Source organism: Phytophthora sojae, assembly GCF_000149755.1.
Source record: "Phytophthora sojae unplaced genomic scaffold PHYSOscaffold_2, whole genome shotgun sequence".
NCBI classification, from domain to species: Eukaryota; Oomycota; class Peronosporomycetes; order Peronosporales; family Peronosporaceae; genus Phytophthora; species Phytophthora sojae.
The window spans coordinates 8,036,981-8,052,572 of record NW_009258116.1 but is presented as its reverse complement, the minus strand read 5'-3'; the positions used below and the strand labels follow the sequence as shown (position 1 = coordinate 8,052,572).

Below are 15,592 nucleotides of genomic sequence, written 5' to 3'. Positions count from 1 at the left end.
AGCAGACTCTCAGAGGACCCCGGAGGTGAATCCCAGGAATGGCGACACTGAAGCGAGAGGGGGCACGGAACGGGTTTCGATACGACGCAGCTTGAATTCCGAGCCTGCATGTCTAGAGCCTCCTTCATCGTCTCCCCGCTGCTCACTTGGAAATCGACCAGCCAGCCTTTTCGTCTACGTCGCCCTGGAGCTATGGGCGCCTCGTTCGAAGACGTCATGCGGGTCGTCACGACGCTGTCGGCGCTCTACATGTGCGCGAGCCCTTCCTCGTCCGTGCTCCGCATGCACCGCCACCGCAGTGTCGGCAACGCATCGGTGCTGCCCTTCGCCACGCTCTGGGTCTGCAACCACATCTGGTACGCCACCTCACTACTATAATACTTCATGACATTCACAACAGTCCCATGGATCACTAACCTTTTCTTTCACCTTTCACCTATGCCTCTGCAGGATGCTGTACGGCTACGTGACGGGCAACACCTTCCCGGTGCTCACCACCTACGCTATCGGGGACGCCCTCAGTGTCGTCTTCCTTGCAGTGTACGCCCGGTACGCGACCGAGCGCAAGGCCGTCTTCAGAACCTGCTGCATTGCGTTGGCGTGCAACGTCGCGGTGACCATATACGTCATGCTGGGCAAGAACGGGGTGCTGCCAGGCTCGCAGCAGTCCCTAAAGCTGATCATCGGGATCGTCGCCATCGCCTCCAGCCTCGCGCTGTATGCGTCGCCACTGGCCGCCATCAAGCTGGTCCTGCAGACGCGGTCGTCGGCCTCGCTGCCCTTCGCCATGATCCTCGCTGGCACCATCAACAACCTGCTCTGGGTCGTCTACGGCTTCCTCGTGTTCGACCTGTTCCTGATCGTCCCGTCATCCGTCAACGGCGCCCTCGGACTGGTCCAAGTGGCTCTCTACGGCGTGTACCACCCGTCCCGCTGCGCAGTCGGAGGAGGCATTATCGTCCCAGTCGAGCCCTGCCAGTCCCCGAAGGACGAGCTCCCGCACTGCAGCTACACCGTCATGGAACCAGCGACTCCACTCCCGATCTCCATCGTCAAGGGCAACTTGGACGTGTGTAGCATCACCATAGAGCAACCGGTCGATGCTACGGAAGGGCAGCGGTAGCCACAGTTGTCTAGGCATCGACCGTCTAGGCGCTCTTCACCCACAAAATGTATCCATCCTTTATGCATTTCCATCTCGATCCCCGTGACCCGAAGTGGTTATTTGTATTCGTCGTCGTCCTCCGGGTCGGCGTTGTGGATTGACAGGCTCAGCAGCTCCATCAGCCGCTTCGTTCTCGGCAAGATCTCTTCCGTCGTGGCAGCACCCAGCTCACGCTTCAGCTCGCGCACCAGGATACTCATTTCGCGAACTTGCCGAACGCCAACAAGACCGGGGTCCTCATTGCCACCACCACGAGAATTTGGCTGGGACCGGCGCCTTTCGACGACAAAGTTTGGAGAGCCGCCATCGTACGCATCCTCCTGATTCGTGGCCTCCTCGCCGTCAGGCTTCTCGGTACGACCGAGGTCAGCAGCATCCTCTAGCCGCTCTCTGATAGCGTTCAGGCAGTGCACCAGCGAAGTATCTTTCTCTGCAACATCAAATAACAGGAAAGTCAGCTGCGGGGCTCTAGCGGATTGGCTCAGTTGTCTGGACACGTACTCAAATGAAGAAGATCGCGGACGGCGTGTAGGAAGTTCTTCATCTCGTTCACAAACAAGTAGGTTTCCTGAGGGAGCGCATATCAGTGTGTACAATTAGTACAGGAAATCATTGTCACGTGACGTAGCGATAGAACGTACGTTGATCGTCGGAAGAACGCCCTCGATGCTCTTGACTTGGAAGAGGTGCGAGAAATGCCTCACGATCTGGTTGATCAACACGTTTGGACGGCGCTACAGGAATACAAAACAAGCGGTGCATAACAGTTAGCACGCTCAACTGGAAGGCTCACGTCATACGCCCAGCTTACCTCGACTTCAGCGGCAGCTTGAGTGTAGATTTCACGATGATGCATGACACTTTTCTCAAGCTCCACAAGCTCCGAGACGATATGAACCGCGCGAGAGAGGGTGGTTGGGTGACTGGGAGGGCTCTCACTCTGATTGCCACCTTCTGCGTCATTGAGAATGCTGGGCTCAACCGTCCGCTTGCACAGCTCTGTGATCACCGACGCTTTGAAGCCTTCCAACGCGTGTAGCTTTCTCCGCTCCATCATCCACTGCTGCAGCGTTGGAAGCACCTGCTCCAGCTCGAATCGATTGGCATCCGCCTCTTTCGTTTCTGCATTCTCGTTCACATGCAGAAACACGAATCCGCACACGTCGCGAATGAATTTCTCCATGCGCGGGACGGCCGCGACCACGCTGCAGAGCTTGTCGAGGCTCGGCGCAATGAGCGTGATATCTGTCAGGTGCAGTACACGACACACGTGCTTTACGACCTCCAACGTCGTCTCGCGTGGCAGCGTGTTGAGCCTGTTAAGATGGAGCCGATGGTTCAAGCGATCGCGCTCCACCAGTTCCTTTGTCCCCATGTACTTGCGCAGCTCGTTGAGGTCACTGGCCTCCTCCAGCGCTAGCTTGTTCTCAGCGACTTGGCGCTCCAGTTGATGAATGCGCCTCTGGCTCAAGCGGTAGTCACGGATACTAGGACGTGACTCGGCCTCCAACATTAAGTTCGCGTTCTCCTCCTTCAGCTCGCCGATGATCTCACGAGCTGCCAATAGTTCTTGTTCAATCATCGCAATCTTCTTGATCATCACCGCCTCTCGATGGCGCAACTTAGCTGCGGCCACTTCTTGCTCGCGTCTGGCTGCTTCGAGCTGCTCCAGCATCATCTCGTCCGAAGCTACAGACGAAGAACCAGCACGATGCTGGAATCGAGACTGCGACCCAGACGCCCGTCCTGCGCCGGCCAGATCAGAGACCTCGTCCCAAACGGGTGGCTCGCCTTTCAATGCCGCGCTACCCTGCCGCGCGATGAAGTTGTCCTTGTCACGGAGTTCACTGTTGAGCGCGGCCACTTGCGCCTTCAGATACTCGATCTCTTCCTGCATCTGCTCACGCTGCGCTTCGTACACGCCGATCGCTTCCAGCGCCTGGATGTCACGCGGATTAGCGCGTCGTGGGTCCCGGTCCTGGAGGTTACGGAAGGCGCGGCGATCGCGCGTCTTGCTCATGTTCTCCTTGTCGACCTGCTGCTGCAGCTTGGCCTGCATCCGCTCTACGATGACTTCTTTGGCTTTCACCCGATGCTCGCTGACCTTAAGCTGCTGCTGCAGTCGGATACACGAGTTCTTGAGTTTTCTGGACAGCAGCTCGGCGCTTTCGCTCTCCTTTTTTTGCAAAGCCTGAAATCACGGAGACCCATTGATACAAATATTATACTTGGTAAGCCACAGCAGCATGACGCAAATCCTCAAGCAAAATTTCGCGTCGCAGTATCGACGCCGCACCTTCAGGCGTTGAATCTCTGCTTTAGCCTTTTCCAAGGTCTTTTGCGTTTCCTCGATCTTTTTCTCGCTGTTCTGCAACTCTCCTTCTCTCCTGCTTTGAACGCGCGAGTTTCGCTTGGACGCCAGCACCAAGTCTTGGATCGCCTGTAACATACAACATAATCCTACCGTCAGGATCGACAGCACCAGCCTTTAGCGTATCCACTCTCAAGCATCAACCTCATTCTTGCGCTCGAGCTGCACGCCAAAGTCATGAATCACGCTGAACAGGGAGTCCTTATCTGGCAACACCTCCCCTGACCCAACGCGACGAAAACGAACTGCTGGCAGTCCGTTCCTCCTCAGCAGATCGTTGAGTCCATTCCAATCCCCCTCATCTTTCTCGGTTACGTGGCTAGTCTCAGTCCCAGCGCTGTCTACGACACTTCCATCGTCGCTGTCCTCTCGTTTCTCTTCACGTTGAAGCTGATCTGCCCCACGATACGAAAGACGCTCCCCACTCCACCTGCTCTTCTCACCACTAGAACTCCGAGCCGAACCTACTCCACGGTCGTCACGCCCACGAACGCTTCCTCCCGTCGAGCTGTCTGCATCGTCGTTCACCTCGCCGTCCTGCTCCTCTGTGAACAACGTTCGCTGCGTCTTGGACGCCCGCGACGTCCTCGACTGTTGCGACCTGGACTCACTCCCCGAGCCTGCTCTGCTGCTCTGGTCCCCCTCGTCCCGCGACCGTCTCGACGACGTACTCACCCTTGTACTATTTCCTCCCAGCGACGTTATGGGCACTCCCAGCGCGTCGTTCAGCTCGTCATCCAGCACTCGGTCGGACGAGCCAAACGCCGACACCGAAGCCGACGGCGGCAGGGACGACGAAGACGCCGCCGACACCATCGCTACTCGGTCCATCTGCAGCTGCTGCGGCGTCATCTGGTACACGGACGCGAACGGCGGCGACCTGTCGCCAGCCCCAACTCCTCCAGTTCCGGCTCGTAGCTGCAGCCCCAGCGCAGACGAAGAGGAGGCCGCGGACGGCGTCTGCTGCTCTCCGCCGCGCGCGGACTGCGACAGCCCCGAGCCCCCGAAGAGCATGGAGCGGTCCAGCGAGTCCTCAAGCTCCTGCTGCTGCTGCTGCTGCTCCATGGACCTGCCATCTGCTTCTGCTACTGTTGGCGCCGCTGCCTCGTCCTGCGGGCGCTCGCTGGTTCTGTCGCCGCTCGGGCGCTCGCTGAGCAGCAGGCGCTCGTCCTCCAGCAGCACGAAGCGCGGAGACGCGTCGCTGGAGTGGCTCGGACTGTTGCCATCGGTGGTGCGCGTGGGCGGCGGCGTGCGCTCGTCGGCGTCGCTCAGCAGCAGCTCGTCGTCCAGCAGCCGCTCGCGGTCGAAGTCGTCGCCGTCGCCGCTCGCGGACGCGAGGCCCGAGAGGCTGAAGCCGTTGTCCCGCAGGAACTGGTCCACGCTTGACAGGCTCTCGTCCATCTCACTCACTGGCGGATTCAAACTGACAGGAGAAATTGGGCTGCTACATACACCCATTTTACAGACGACCTACCCATTTTATTGGCTTGTATACACACCAGGTATACGCAACCGACCCATTCCGGCGATGACGCCGAGCAGTTTCGACACCCCTGTCACAAGTCACATTATGCGGGCCAAGGTGGTGCTGCTGCTGGCGCTGGCGCTGGCGCTGCTGGTCGGCGCGCAGGCGGAGGACCCGCACAAGGTGCTGGGCGTGCGGCGCTCGGCGTCCGAGGCGGAGATCAAGCGCGCGTACCGGGCGCTGGCGCTCAAGTGGCACCCGGACAAGAACCCGGGCAACCCGCAGGCCGAGCAGGAGTTCATGCGCATCGGCGCCGCGTACGACCGACTGACCAACGCGCCGGCGGCGGCGGAGCACGAGCGACGCCAGAGGCAGCAGAACTTCTACAGGCAGCAGCAGCAGCGCTACGGCAATGACTATGGGGGGTACGGGGGCTATGGGGGGTATGGGGGGTACGGGGGCTACCAGACCATGTCGGCGCACTGGGACTTGTCGCACTTGGCCACGCCCTTCCTGCTCATGCTGCTGTTCGCGGCGGTGATGGGGGTGCTCTCGGCTGGGAACAAGACGACGGAGGAGAACACCAACGCCAATGGCGGGAGCGCTGGAGGACCAGGAGCTGCTCGACAGGAGGCGCCGCGGACGAGTCCGTTGAGTCAGTTGGCCAAGGTGTTTGCGCCGTCGATCTACGAGCTGAACCCGCTGTACTTGACGGCGAGGGGCAGGCGCACGCTCGTGTTCTTCCCGGACGAGACGAGGCACGGCTGCAGCGTGCGAGGTGAGGAGAGCAGAGGAGAGAGAATTGTGACTAGATCGAAGTCTGACTGACGGTTGTTTCCTTTTACTTGCTGAACGACGAGAAGACCAGTTCAGTATCATGGAGAAGCTCGCGACCGAGTTCCAGCGCGACCCGCTCACGTTCTGCTGGGTGGATTTGAACGCGCAACCCACAGACAAGCGCGCGCTGTGGCAGACGCAGTTCGGGAATGCGTCAGCTCGTACGTTAAGAATTGTCGTGAGTGTGGAAGTTGTTGAAGCTGCGACTAACTTTTTCATTATATTGCAGCGTTCGTCGTGGGTCTGAGCTACAAGGGCAAGAAGATCTCGCTGCTGCCTCCTCGCAGTAGCGGCTGCAGTGACGGTCGCCAAGCTCTAGAAGACGACGTCCGCAAGTGGCTCGTGCGCCTTTCGGGCGGTGAGGTATCGCAGGCTCCTTCAACGCCAGGCCTCTTCGACTAGGGATCTATCAGCCTGCACTCCAGACATTCGAGGGCACGGTAGAAAGACATGGTATGCGTTGCCTCCGCAGCAATGAACGTGTGTATTTATGCCCCACTCTTGCTGGTCTTAGATGCCTTCCCCATCAGAATGCAGCAGTTGGTCAACGTGGCGGGTACCGCGTGCGCGGGTGAGAGGTGGTGCGTGGTCATTTATCCAGTGCTGCTCATCGAAGCGGCCTTGTTCGAGGGCCATCGTTTTGCTGTCCAACCTGCTGCGCGCTGGTAAGGGAGAGTTGTTCTCCGGCTTCGGCTGCGCGCTTGCTAGTATCTCTCTCAGTTGCTGCTCCAGCACATTCTGCCGACTGGCAATGTTGCGTATTTCAGTGAGGAGTTGGTCGAGACGTTCATCTTGAGGTGGAGGTGCCACAACTGGGGTTGCTGTTGCAGGTACCACGGCAACTGGGCTGCCGCTCGTGATGTTGGTGGTGGACACTCTTCTCCTGAGGGATGGCCGACGGATACTCGCAATGGTCCCCACCACTTTGCGTGCGGTGTCTATGGAGGAGACGCCGGACTCGGACGGTCTATCAAGGGTGGGTTTCGGCAGCTTGAGTGGTCCAGTGCGACCTCTTTGCTGCGACGGAGTTAACGGGGTTGCTGCCAACGAGTGTGACGTGTCGACAGTGAGCGATGGACTGGAGTTCGAACCTACGAGCGCAGGCGTCAAGGCCCCACTTGACCCTGTCATAGCTGCAAACTGGGTCTGGAGGGCTGTCGCTGAGTGAAACTGAGCAAGCTGCGCTGGGTCTAGGTGTTGCGGGCTGTTGATCGTCCCGGCAGGAAGAGAGATGCTGCCACTCACAGACCCTCTCCTTACAAACCCAGGCGCAGCAGCTGGGCTGGCTGTGAACTCCTGCAAGAAGGGCACACTCTCAGCCGATACACCCGCCGGTAGCACCGCCTGAATCCCCTCGGAGCGCCACATCATAGCGAGCCCTTGTAACAGCGTGCGCGACTTCCCTCCGCTCTCGTAGATGAGTGTGAGCGCCTTGCGAGACCGCAGCGTGGCCAGTTGACGCGCCGAACGCATTGTGATCGGATGTGAGAGAAGAACGCGCAGAATCTGCTCGCGTTCGATGCAGTGGGTCTCGCAGAAGTCGAGAGCTTGGATCGTTGCGAGTCGCGGCTTGCGCGGGTTGGCGATACTGAACTCGCCGAAGCACGAGTTGGGCCCGAAGAGAGCCACCTTGGTCAGACCGAGCAGCACCTGAGCGTGGCCCACGAAGAGGAAGTACATCTCGGAGCCGTAGTCTCCCTGCGAGATGATGTCCTCTCCGGGTAGATAGCACTGCACACGCATGCGCAGGTACAGGTCGTGGATGAACTCGGCGCTGCAGCCAGCGAGGAACGGCATCTTGTGCGGCATCATGTCTTCGCAGAAGCGGTCCGCCACTTTGGCGCGGATGAGACTCGCCATGCGCTTGACGATGGCGCGGTCGCGCTCCTTGTTCTCGCCTCGAGCAGCTTTGCGCCAGTGGAAGGTGTTGGCGCGCAATTTGTCGCGCAGCGCGCGCGGCAGCATCCGCGCCTGCATGAAGTCGTTGATCTGGTCCATATCTCGTCGGTACGCCGTGTCGCTCTCGTAGAGCTGCTGGAAGAGGGAGACGACGTTCGTGATGCCGTACGCGAACACGCCGGCGCCTACGACCATGGCTGCGATCGAGAAGAGCCGCCCAGCGTTCGTCTTCACCGTGACTGCAGTCAGTGCACAACAATAGGGTTAGTCCTCGTATGGTTCAAGTCGAGAGAGGTTGACGTACTATCGCCGTAGCCGACCGTCGTCATGGTCATCATGGACCAGTAGAAGGCTGCGATGTATCGAGTCTTGACCTCGGAGTCCTGCAGTACGCGTGAGCCCATCGCAAACTCGAGCTGGTCCTCGTCGTCGAAGGCCAAGTACGCGAACACGCAGCTGAAGACGTGCGAGAGTGCCAGCACCACGAACAGGAAGCTCCCCAGACTGCTCACTTTGGACGATATAAGCAACGAACGCTCGAGACGACGCTGGAGACGTGGTAGACCGATGACGCGCATCAAACGCAGGCAACGTGCTGCTGGATACAGCCAAGCTGCTTGTGCTGCGAACTGGAAGAGAGGAGAATCTGCGGATCCCCGCTCGTTGTACGCCCCCGGGTCGTGCCCCTCAAAAATCGCGTAGAAGGGTAATGTCCAGAGCACTTCGGGCACGAACCACCCACGCGTATAACTTCGAAGTATGGACGGGTAGGAGAAGTGCAGCTTGCCATCGTCTTCTACAGCCGTGTTGAAGCTGGTCAAGAGGGAAGGAAGGTCAGCAAGTATCTAATAGGACAAGAGGTTTCCATGATGACCTTACTTACTTGAGCACAATGTCCACAACAAACATTGAGTCGACGAAGAGGTCGAAGTGAAGAATATCACGACGCCGAGAATCGCGCATGAAGAAGCAGAGCTCGAACGGCACAATAACAAGAACCCCTGCAATACCAAGTTAGAGACTATCGTTAGAGAAGTTTCGAGTAAAGAAAAAATATTGCAGAGCGTCTTACACGTTGTCAAGAAGAGGGTGATCGTATCCCATATCGAACGAATCCGGCCGTGTGGGTGTAGCACATGACGACGTAGCAACTTAAAGTCTGGACCGCCCATTCGGTGCGCAAAATACGCCATTTCGTCTTCATCCTCCGACATGAATGGCCGCAATTCAAAGGCGTCTTCCTCGCTTTCCTCTTCGTCTTCCAGTTCATGGTCAAAGTCATCATCTTCTTGATCGTCGTGGTCGTCGTAGTCTGAGCCTGGAGTCTTTGGCTTGGATTTCTTCTCGGGGACGTCGTAAACGTAGTTCGTCACGACCTCGGGGGCTTCATCCTTGTCGGTGTCGTTCGCCGCGATCTTGGTGCTGAAACTTCGAGAACTTACTGAAGTGGCTCGCAGTCTTCGCGTGCTCCAGCTGGACCTCAATTGTTTCGCCGAACTCGAGCGCCTTATGGACGCGTTTGGAGTGTGTCCTTCGCGGATGCTGGTTCCTTCTCGCTTACTTCTTGACTCGCGTCGACTGCGAGGGTTGCTGTTGGGCGCCCGCGAGTTTCCAGGCCGCTTCAGCCATTGCGGAGACACTTTGCTCTTGGTGCCACGTGGAGACAGCGGAGTTCTCCGATGAAGCAGCGAGTCCAGTAACGACAGCGCTAGATCTCCGAGGTGACCGGCCGGTGCTGGGTTGCTGTCAGCAGAAGGCAGTTTGTCGTGACCTGCCATTCATGAACTTCCTTCTTCCTGAGAGAGGTCACCACCAGCAAAGCGGCTTGCAGATACAGACGAGCGAGTCAGCCGCTAAAAAACCCATTCGTAGCACTTTTGCCTTGTCGACGAAAATACCCATATCGAAACCACCGATCGAGCCCCGTGCTAATTAATTCACTTTACCTTGCATAGACATTTTTAAGACTTATTTTTTAAAAAATAAGTAAAAGGCTATCCTCTCAGCTCTCAACCGACAGTTCTCAACCAAAAGCTTCCCCCTGATCACACCATGGCAAGCAAGCAAAAGCCTGTGAGAATGAGCACTGAGACGCTCGCGAAATGCTGAACTGGGTCCGACCCTGACGTCGTGTCTCCTCCTCCACACAACGAGCCATCTTGATCACCATCGCACGACACGCACTCGACTTGATCCCCCGTGGTCTGATCACAGCGTGCATTCGTGCAGTCAGCAAGCACTTGGCACGAGTTCTCACAGGTTGGCCCCCAGTACCCGTATTTGCACAAGCTACAAGATACAAGCGTCCCATCAACGGCGTTGCAACTTGTGCTACCGCTCACGCAGTTCTGAGCGCTACAGGGCCGATCACACTGAGCTCCCCACCAACTGGCGCTGCACTGCGCCCCGATGTCTAGCCCCACGTAGTCGCTCACCTTAGCCGCAAACGTCTCATTCCTCGCTCGCTGGTAAACTTCGGCAACAAAGTCCGAGGCGTTTGGGTTAAGTTCACCGAGAGATGGAGGCACCGACAGCGTGAGGAAAATTTCACCCGTCGCGCGGAGACCTCAGTAATGTTGACGAATTCTGGGTCGATGTCGGTCATGCCAAGTGTCCACACGAGAATCGTCCGCAACGCGTCCATCTTCTCACCAGACAAAGCCGACACCGCATCGATCGCTGTGGAGAGAAGCACCTCCGCATCGTAGGCGGTGGCCACACACCCGCTGAACAAGCTGAAGCTGGACCGGTCCGAAGACGACAAGACGTCTAGCTCCGTCGTCGCGAGATACTGCGAGCGAGAGAGGGATCGAGACGTTGACTTCCCCATAACCGGCGTTGCCATTGTACTCCATGAAGTGAGGAAGCCGACAATCCCCTCCGTGCCACAGCGATGACTCGTCGAGATATTGCGAAGACAGACCTGAAAACGGGTCTGGGTATTGGAAGGAGCTGTTCAGCTCTACAAACACCAAGAATTCAGTCTTGACGCCCACTTTGGCAAGACCATTTAGCAGTGACAGAGACGCCTGGAAGGACGGAGTTAACTCGAGGTCCATCTCCAGATCGATGCTGCTCTGAGCCAACTTGCTCGACGTGTTGGTCGTGATCTGCACGTCGTGGAATTTCTCGGAGCGAAGCGAACCCGCTGTTAAGCTTTGGAGCTCTGCAGTCGCACCGATGTTTACTATGGAGCCATGGGGTTGAAGCGACATTTTCCTGCGCAGATCCAGCCCCATTGTAATCTCGACGCTGATTCCCGTCTCGCCCAGGGGGATAGTGAAGCTCGCGTTCTTAAGCTGCGTCGTCTCATCCACAGTGCATCCATTCGGCGCATACAGGGCCACTTGGAGGTTGGCGTTCCCCGTTAATTCCATCTCGATCGCTTCTTCGAATGACACCCCGACAACCTCTACATCTGCGAACATAACCGCGATGGAGACGTTCAGGAAGCAGTTCTCGCACGTGATGCGGCAACAGTTCGTGGCTGGGTCGGACGTGTCGGAGCAGTTGCCAGTCTCAACGATCTGGTAGCTGGAGTTGCTCACAGTCACAGTGTCGTTCTCCAAGTTCCACGATAACGTACCAGTCGTCGTGTCCTCACCAACAACCGCGGTACAGCTCAAGACCCGGCATGAATCATCATCACTCGACGAGCAGTCGTAGCATTGATTTGCTGGCAGCGTCTTAGTATCGCCTTCGTAGCCGCATTCAGTCGTGCAGTCGCTGTTCTTTGCGTAGAACTGCAGCTTGCACTGCTGCTCCGTTCACTTACTGTCGACCTTAGCCCAGCACTTGTCGACGTCGATCTCCCCTACGTCGTCACCTTTGTCCCCGCAGTCGTATTTGCAGGAAGAATCCTTCACGAACCCAAACGTGCTCGCCTCAAGTCTTCGAGCTTGCGCTGTAGCATCGACCACCGACTCCGTCCGAATGAGGCTGGCGATGTCGGTAGAATGGAATTTGATTCTGCAGTCTGGATATAGTTGAGCGAAGGTCGCGTGTTCCAGCTCGAGCTTCACTCGACAGCTCCCAGGAGAAGAAATGACTGGTGAGAGGTGCTTGGCAATGCTCAACACGTGAAAATACGTGGCTGTTGTGGCGAATGAAACCCCAAAGAACGAATCCCCGACAACAACTCGCCCCACTGAAGTCTGTAGCGCTTGTTGACAGTCAGCAACGACTAGTGTAGCAACTGGTGCTGACTTTGACACGTCGGAGTTATCGGTCATAGTGTCGAACGTCTCCAGGTTGAGCACGTTAGGGTCTTGCCTGAGGTTCCAAAGTGCCGCTGTCGTCGTGCAGTTGTACGTGAGGTGCGTACTCGGAGTATCCCGACTCGGGACGGCCAGTTCGAGTCTTCGATCGCTTGACTGGTGAGGAACCGACGCCCCACCTGTAATTTCCGGAACAACGAGCATGGATTCAACTACGTTGGTGTTGGCTGTATCGATGCGATACCCGCAAGAGTAGTGGGTCATGGAACATTACGCCGGCAGTTTTTTTCCTTACCGTAATTTACCACCGAGAACATTCCTGAAAACCTTCTTTCGGGACAGCAGCGATTTCAACGACGACCCCTCTCGACCACTTGAGAGCGAGAGCCACGTCTTTTGGATCTTAGGGCGTTTCGGGACCGCTCGTTCAAACTACAATCTCCAATTATAGTATCGCCAGTATAGACAAATTAAAGCCCCCGTAACCTGGACATCTTACGTTTTCAATCAACAAATTTTGATCTCTCCAATTTCCAGCCAGAATGGCTGCAGCCTCCGTCAAGAGATTTGAACACGAATGCGTATCGCGTGCTCGTTACACCAATTTACCCACTCTGATTGGTTTAAAATGCGTCTGTCGTTGGCCTCCTTCTACCCCCGGCACATCTACGCGAATCCTTCGCAGCCTGACTGCTGCTGGGTGCTGGCACTCGGACTCTATCTCGGCTCCAACCCAACGCTAGTCCCTGGAAAACTGTTCCCGGGCTCCAACCAGAAATCAAGATTTTGCAAGACAATTGGGAGAATGCTCGAGGATACGGGAGAAAAGGCGTACGGGACTCACTCCATCCGAAAAGGAGTCGCTACGTACGCTAGCAGTGGCAGCACCGGTGGTCCGTCAATTGTTAGTGTGTGTTTGAGATGCGGGTGGTGTTCATTTCGGTACGAAGCTGCTGGTGATCAATATCTCGGGCGGGTAGTTGCTGGCCTGCCTCAAAACAGCTCTCAATTTGCTGCGTTGCCCCCTCACTTCAAGGATCCGCAAGCCGAATTTATTCGAGACTGTACCAAGCAAATGTTTCCCGCATTGAAAGCCGACGCACACGTGGCTCCTGTGCTCCAGCTGTGCCTTGCTTCCCTGGTGACGCACGCCGATTTTCTTCGCCAAGGTCTGCTACCGAAGCATGCTTTGCTTTCTTCCTACATCTTTCGCGATTCCAATGTCATGGCACGACTCTCCAGCATGCTGATTACCGGTTGCAGTACGTGGATGCGCCCTACTGGTATACCCCCACACACCAAATAGAGGTTAACATCATTAACAAGGCGTTAGTCGTGATGACGCAGCACATTAGCTCGTTCGATAGATGCTTGTTCGTCTTACCTCGACACCGTTCCCGTCCAAGATGCACGACAATGGGATCTGGCGCCCCGCAGAGTGAGTACTGCCCCTTAGTGATGAGAATATTAGCCAATCAGACGACGTTCGTTATGCGATCTCGACACAAGTCATTGATAAAACCAATAGAACATTACGCCGGCAGATTTTACTAGTAGTTCGGACCAGGGCGACGTGGCGTCTCATCATTGGTTGAAAATCTATGTCACACTCCTTCATGTTCGCTTAAGTACGCCAGAAATTCTACCTCCTTCCTCATTCCAGAATCTGCCGGCTCGAGGAAAGATGGTGAAGCTCTTCTGCGCGATCGTTGGTGCGGCGGGCAGTGCGTTCGAGGTGGATATCGACGAGGGTGCATCGGTTTCCGCATTGAAGGACGCGATCAAGGCGAAGAAGACGAACAAGTTGAAGGACATCGATGCAGGTGACCTGCAGCTCTTCCTGGCGAAGAAAGACGAGGGCCGCGGCGCGTGGCTGCCAGACGACGACCAAGCTGCGCTGGATCTGGAGGACGGAAAGATTCATGAGGACATTCAAGCGTTGATCGATGGAGAGAAGATGAAGGCGACGAAGACTTTGCAGCACTGGTTGTTCGAGAAGAACGAGATGCCTCCACCCTCTACCGATCAGATCCACGTGCTGGTGGTGGTTCCGGAGCAAGAACACGCACAAACTGGATTGTGGCTTGTCACTGGATCCGTTGACAACGCGCTGAACACGAAAGGGATTCGCTGCAAACTGTACTGGATGGCGACGTTACGCATTGGATACTACGATCCTACGCGCTGCATCGGCAACAAGAATGTCGCGTTTTGGTATGAAGACAAGAAATTGTGTTTTCATGTTTTATTCGAGACAAGTACGTGCTTCTATATGCTGTCGCTGCATCGTAATACTGCTTCATTGAGGGCTAACTCTGTTTCTTTTATAGAAGATGCTGCTTTGCTGTTCGAAACTGACTTAAGGACTGGGCCACAAACGCTGGGCTCTCCGTTAACTAACCAGGTTGTTGAGACGCGTGTTGCACCAGCTAACGCTGTGTCTACTGATCTCCAGCGCGTCTTCTACTGCGACTACGTTCCAGACGATTCGGAATCTCCTCAAAACACAGTTTCATCGATATCGTTGACTACAAGCGTTTCGAATCTGGACTCATCGACTGACGAGTTTCGTTTTCAGCGGATTGAGGACGAGAAGTTCTTCCTACCGTACGGCAAGGCAGAAAGCTGCCATTTGGTGTCGAGAAAGCAAAGCAGAGACCACAAACGGGAATTCGCCAAGTACGATCGCGACTCAAACAACAGGCTTGCGCTTTCTCGCGATATGCATGGTTGGTTCGACGGTATGAGCATTGAGGTTCCCATCGTCAACATGCTACCCGGATCTGTTGAAGAGAATCAATCCATTGGCAACAGACGCAAGGTACTGTGTGAGCGCGTAGTTCTGGTGTGTGTAAGTTTACTGACATTTGCGTGTAGGTCGAGGTCTTCGTGAAGGTTCTGGATGCTCAGTGCACAGATCGCGTTTTCAGTCGTTTGAAAGGAGGATCAACCACGACGGACGATCCGCTCATGATGAAGACGTTTGTTCACGTGGAGGATCCAGAAACATTTTGTTTGTGCATGAGGTGGAAGCACGACGATAATGCGGAGCGTTGGAGAAGCTTTTGGGATATGACTCCTGCGGTCGATTGAATGGAATAATGTGGCTCCCGAGTTAAATACTTCGAAGTAGTATTTGATTTCTTGACATACTTTGATCCTGATAAATATAAAGTTACTAATATACAAAGATGGCGTACTCTCCTGAGCAATACCAAGCTAGCAAGGAACGAATCAAAGCAGCGCAGAAGCGCTACTACCAGCGCACACGCGAAGCCCGTTTATCTTATCAAAAAGACAACGATGACAAGAACAGAGACCAGATTCGAGCTCGCAAAACCGAACTTATTGATGGTGAAGTCGAACTTAATAATGAAACCGAACTTAATAAATTAATTTTTTTTCCTCGGATAAAATGTCGCCTATGATATAAAGTCAATCCTGATACAAGACCCAATATTATAAAGTCGTTTTTTCGGAGAATAATATAGCCACCGATATATAGCAATGTTCGCATACGAGCTTGAAGGTCTTAAGAGATTAAATATTAACCCAATCCGATGGGGTAGCAGCTACCGTATTAAGGTACGTGGCAAGACGGGGCGCATGGTATACATTAGCAACATTTCCCACCCCAT

The 15,592-nt window shown here is 55.6% G+C and overlaps 8 protein-coding genes across 8 annotated transcripts; 6 read left to right on the top strand and 2 right to left on the bottom strand.

Annotated features, from left to right (window-relative positions):
- Nucleotides 1-192: 192 nt before the first annotated feature.
- PHYSODRAFT_406341 (hypothetical protein) lies at nucleotides 193-928 on the top strand (the record flags this gene model as incomplete). The annotated part of the gene is made up of 2 exons (XM_009522288.1): nucleotides 193-356; nucleotides 451-928. Coding segments are annotated over 2 exons (642 nt in total), but the record flags the coding sequence as incomplete, so codon positions are not given.
- Nucleotides 929-5,172: 4,244 nt separating this feature from the next.
- Nucleotides 5,173-5,337, top strand: PHYSODRAFT_406426 (hypothetical protein; the record flags this gene model as incomplete). The annotated part of the gene is made up of 1 exon (XM_009522287.1): nucleotides 5,173-5,337. A coding segment is annotated over one exon (165 nt), but the record flags the coding sequence as incomplete, so codon positions are not given.
- A 1,935-nt stretch (nucleotides 5,338-7,272) lies between these two features.
- On the bottom strand, nucleotides 7,273-8,700 carry PHYSODRAFT_479569 (hypothetical protein; the record flags this gene model as incomplete). The annotated part of the gene is made up of 3 exons (XM_009522286.1): nucleotides 7,273-7,976; nucleotides 8,042-8,550; nucleotides 8,621-8,700. Coding segments are annotated over 3 exons (1,293 nt in total), but the record flags the coding sequence as incomplete, so codon positions are not given.
- A 110-nt stretch (nucleotides 8,701-8,810) lies between these two features.
- Nucleotides 8,811-10,211, bottom strand: PHYSODRAFT_403509 (hypothetical protein; the record flags this gene model as incomplete). Its single annotated transcript, XM_009522285.1, has 2 exons — nucleotides 8,811-9,187; nucleotides 10,073-10,211. Coding segments are annotated over 2 exons (516 nt in total), but the record flags the coding sequence as incomplete, so codon positions are not given.
- Nucleotides 10,212-12,609: 2,398 nt separating this feature from the next.
- On the top strand, nucleotides 12,610-12,885 carry PHYSODRAFT_407414 (hypothetical protein; the record flags this gene model as incomplete). The annotated part of the gene is made up of 1 exon (XM_009522284.1): nucleotides 12,610-12,885. A coding segment is annotated over one exon (276 nt), but the record flags the coding sequence as incomplete, so codon positions are not given.
- Nucleotides 12,886-13,029: 144 nt separating this feature from the next.
- PHYSODRAFT_487038 (hypothetical protein) lies at nucleotides 13,030-13,260 on the top strand (the record flags this gene model as incomplete). The annotated part of the gene is made up of 1 exon (XM_009522283.1): nucleotides 13,030-13,260. The coding sequence occupies one exon, from the start codon at nucleotides 13,030-13,032 to the stop codon at nucleotides 13,258-13,260; it is 231 nt and encodes a 76-aa protein (XP_009520578.1).
- A 504-nt stretch (nucleotides 13,261-13,764) lies between these two features.
- PHYSODRAFT_285066 (hypothetical protein) lies at nucleotides 13,765-15,153 on the top strand (the record flags this gene model as incomplete). The annotated part of the gene is made up of 3 exons (XM_009522282.1): nucleotides 13,765-14,212; nucleotides 14,285-14,775; nucleotides 14,832-15,153. Coding segments are annotated over 3 exons (1,155 nt in total), but the record flags the coding sequence as incomplete, so codon positions are not given.
- On the top strand, nucleotides 15,146-15,382 carry PHYSODRAFT_479455 (hypothetical protein; the record flags this gene model as incomplete). The annotated part of the gene is made up of 1 exon (XM_009522281.1): nucleotides 15,146-15,382. One exon carries the CDS (start codon nucleotides 15,146-15,148, stop codon nucleotides 15,380-15,382), a length of 237 nt encoding a protein of 78 aa, XP_009520576.1.
- Nucleotides 15,383-15,592: the final 210 nt, after the last annotated feature.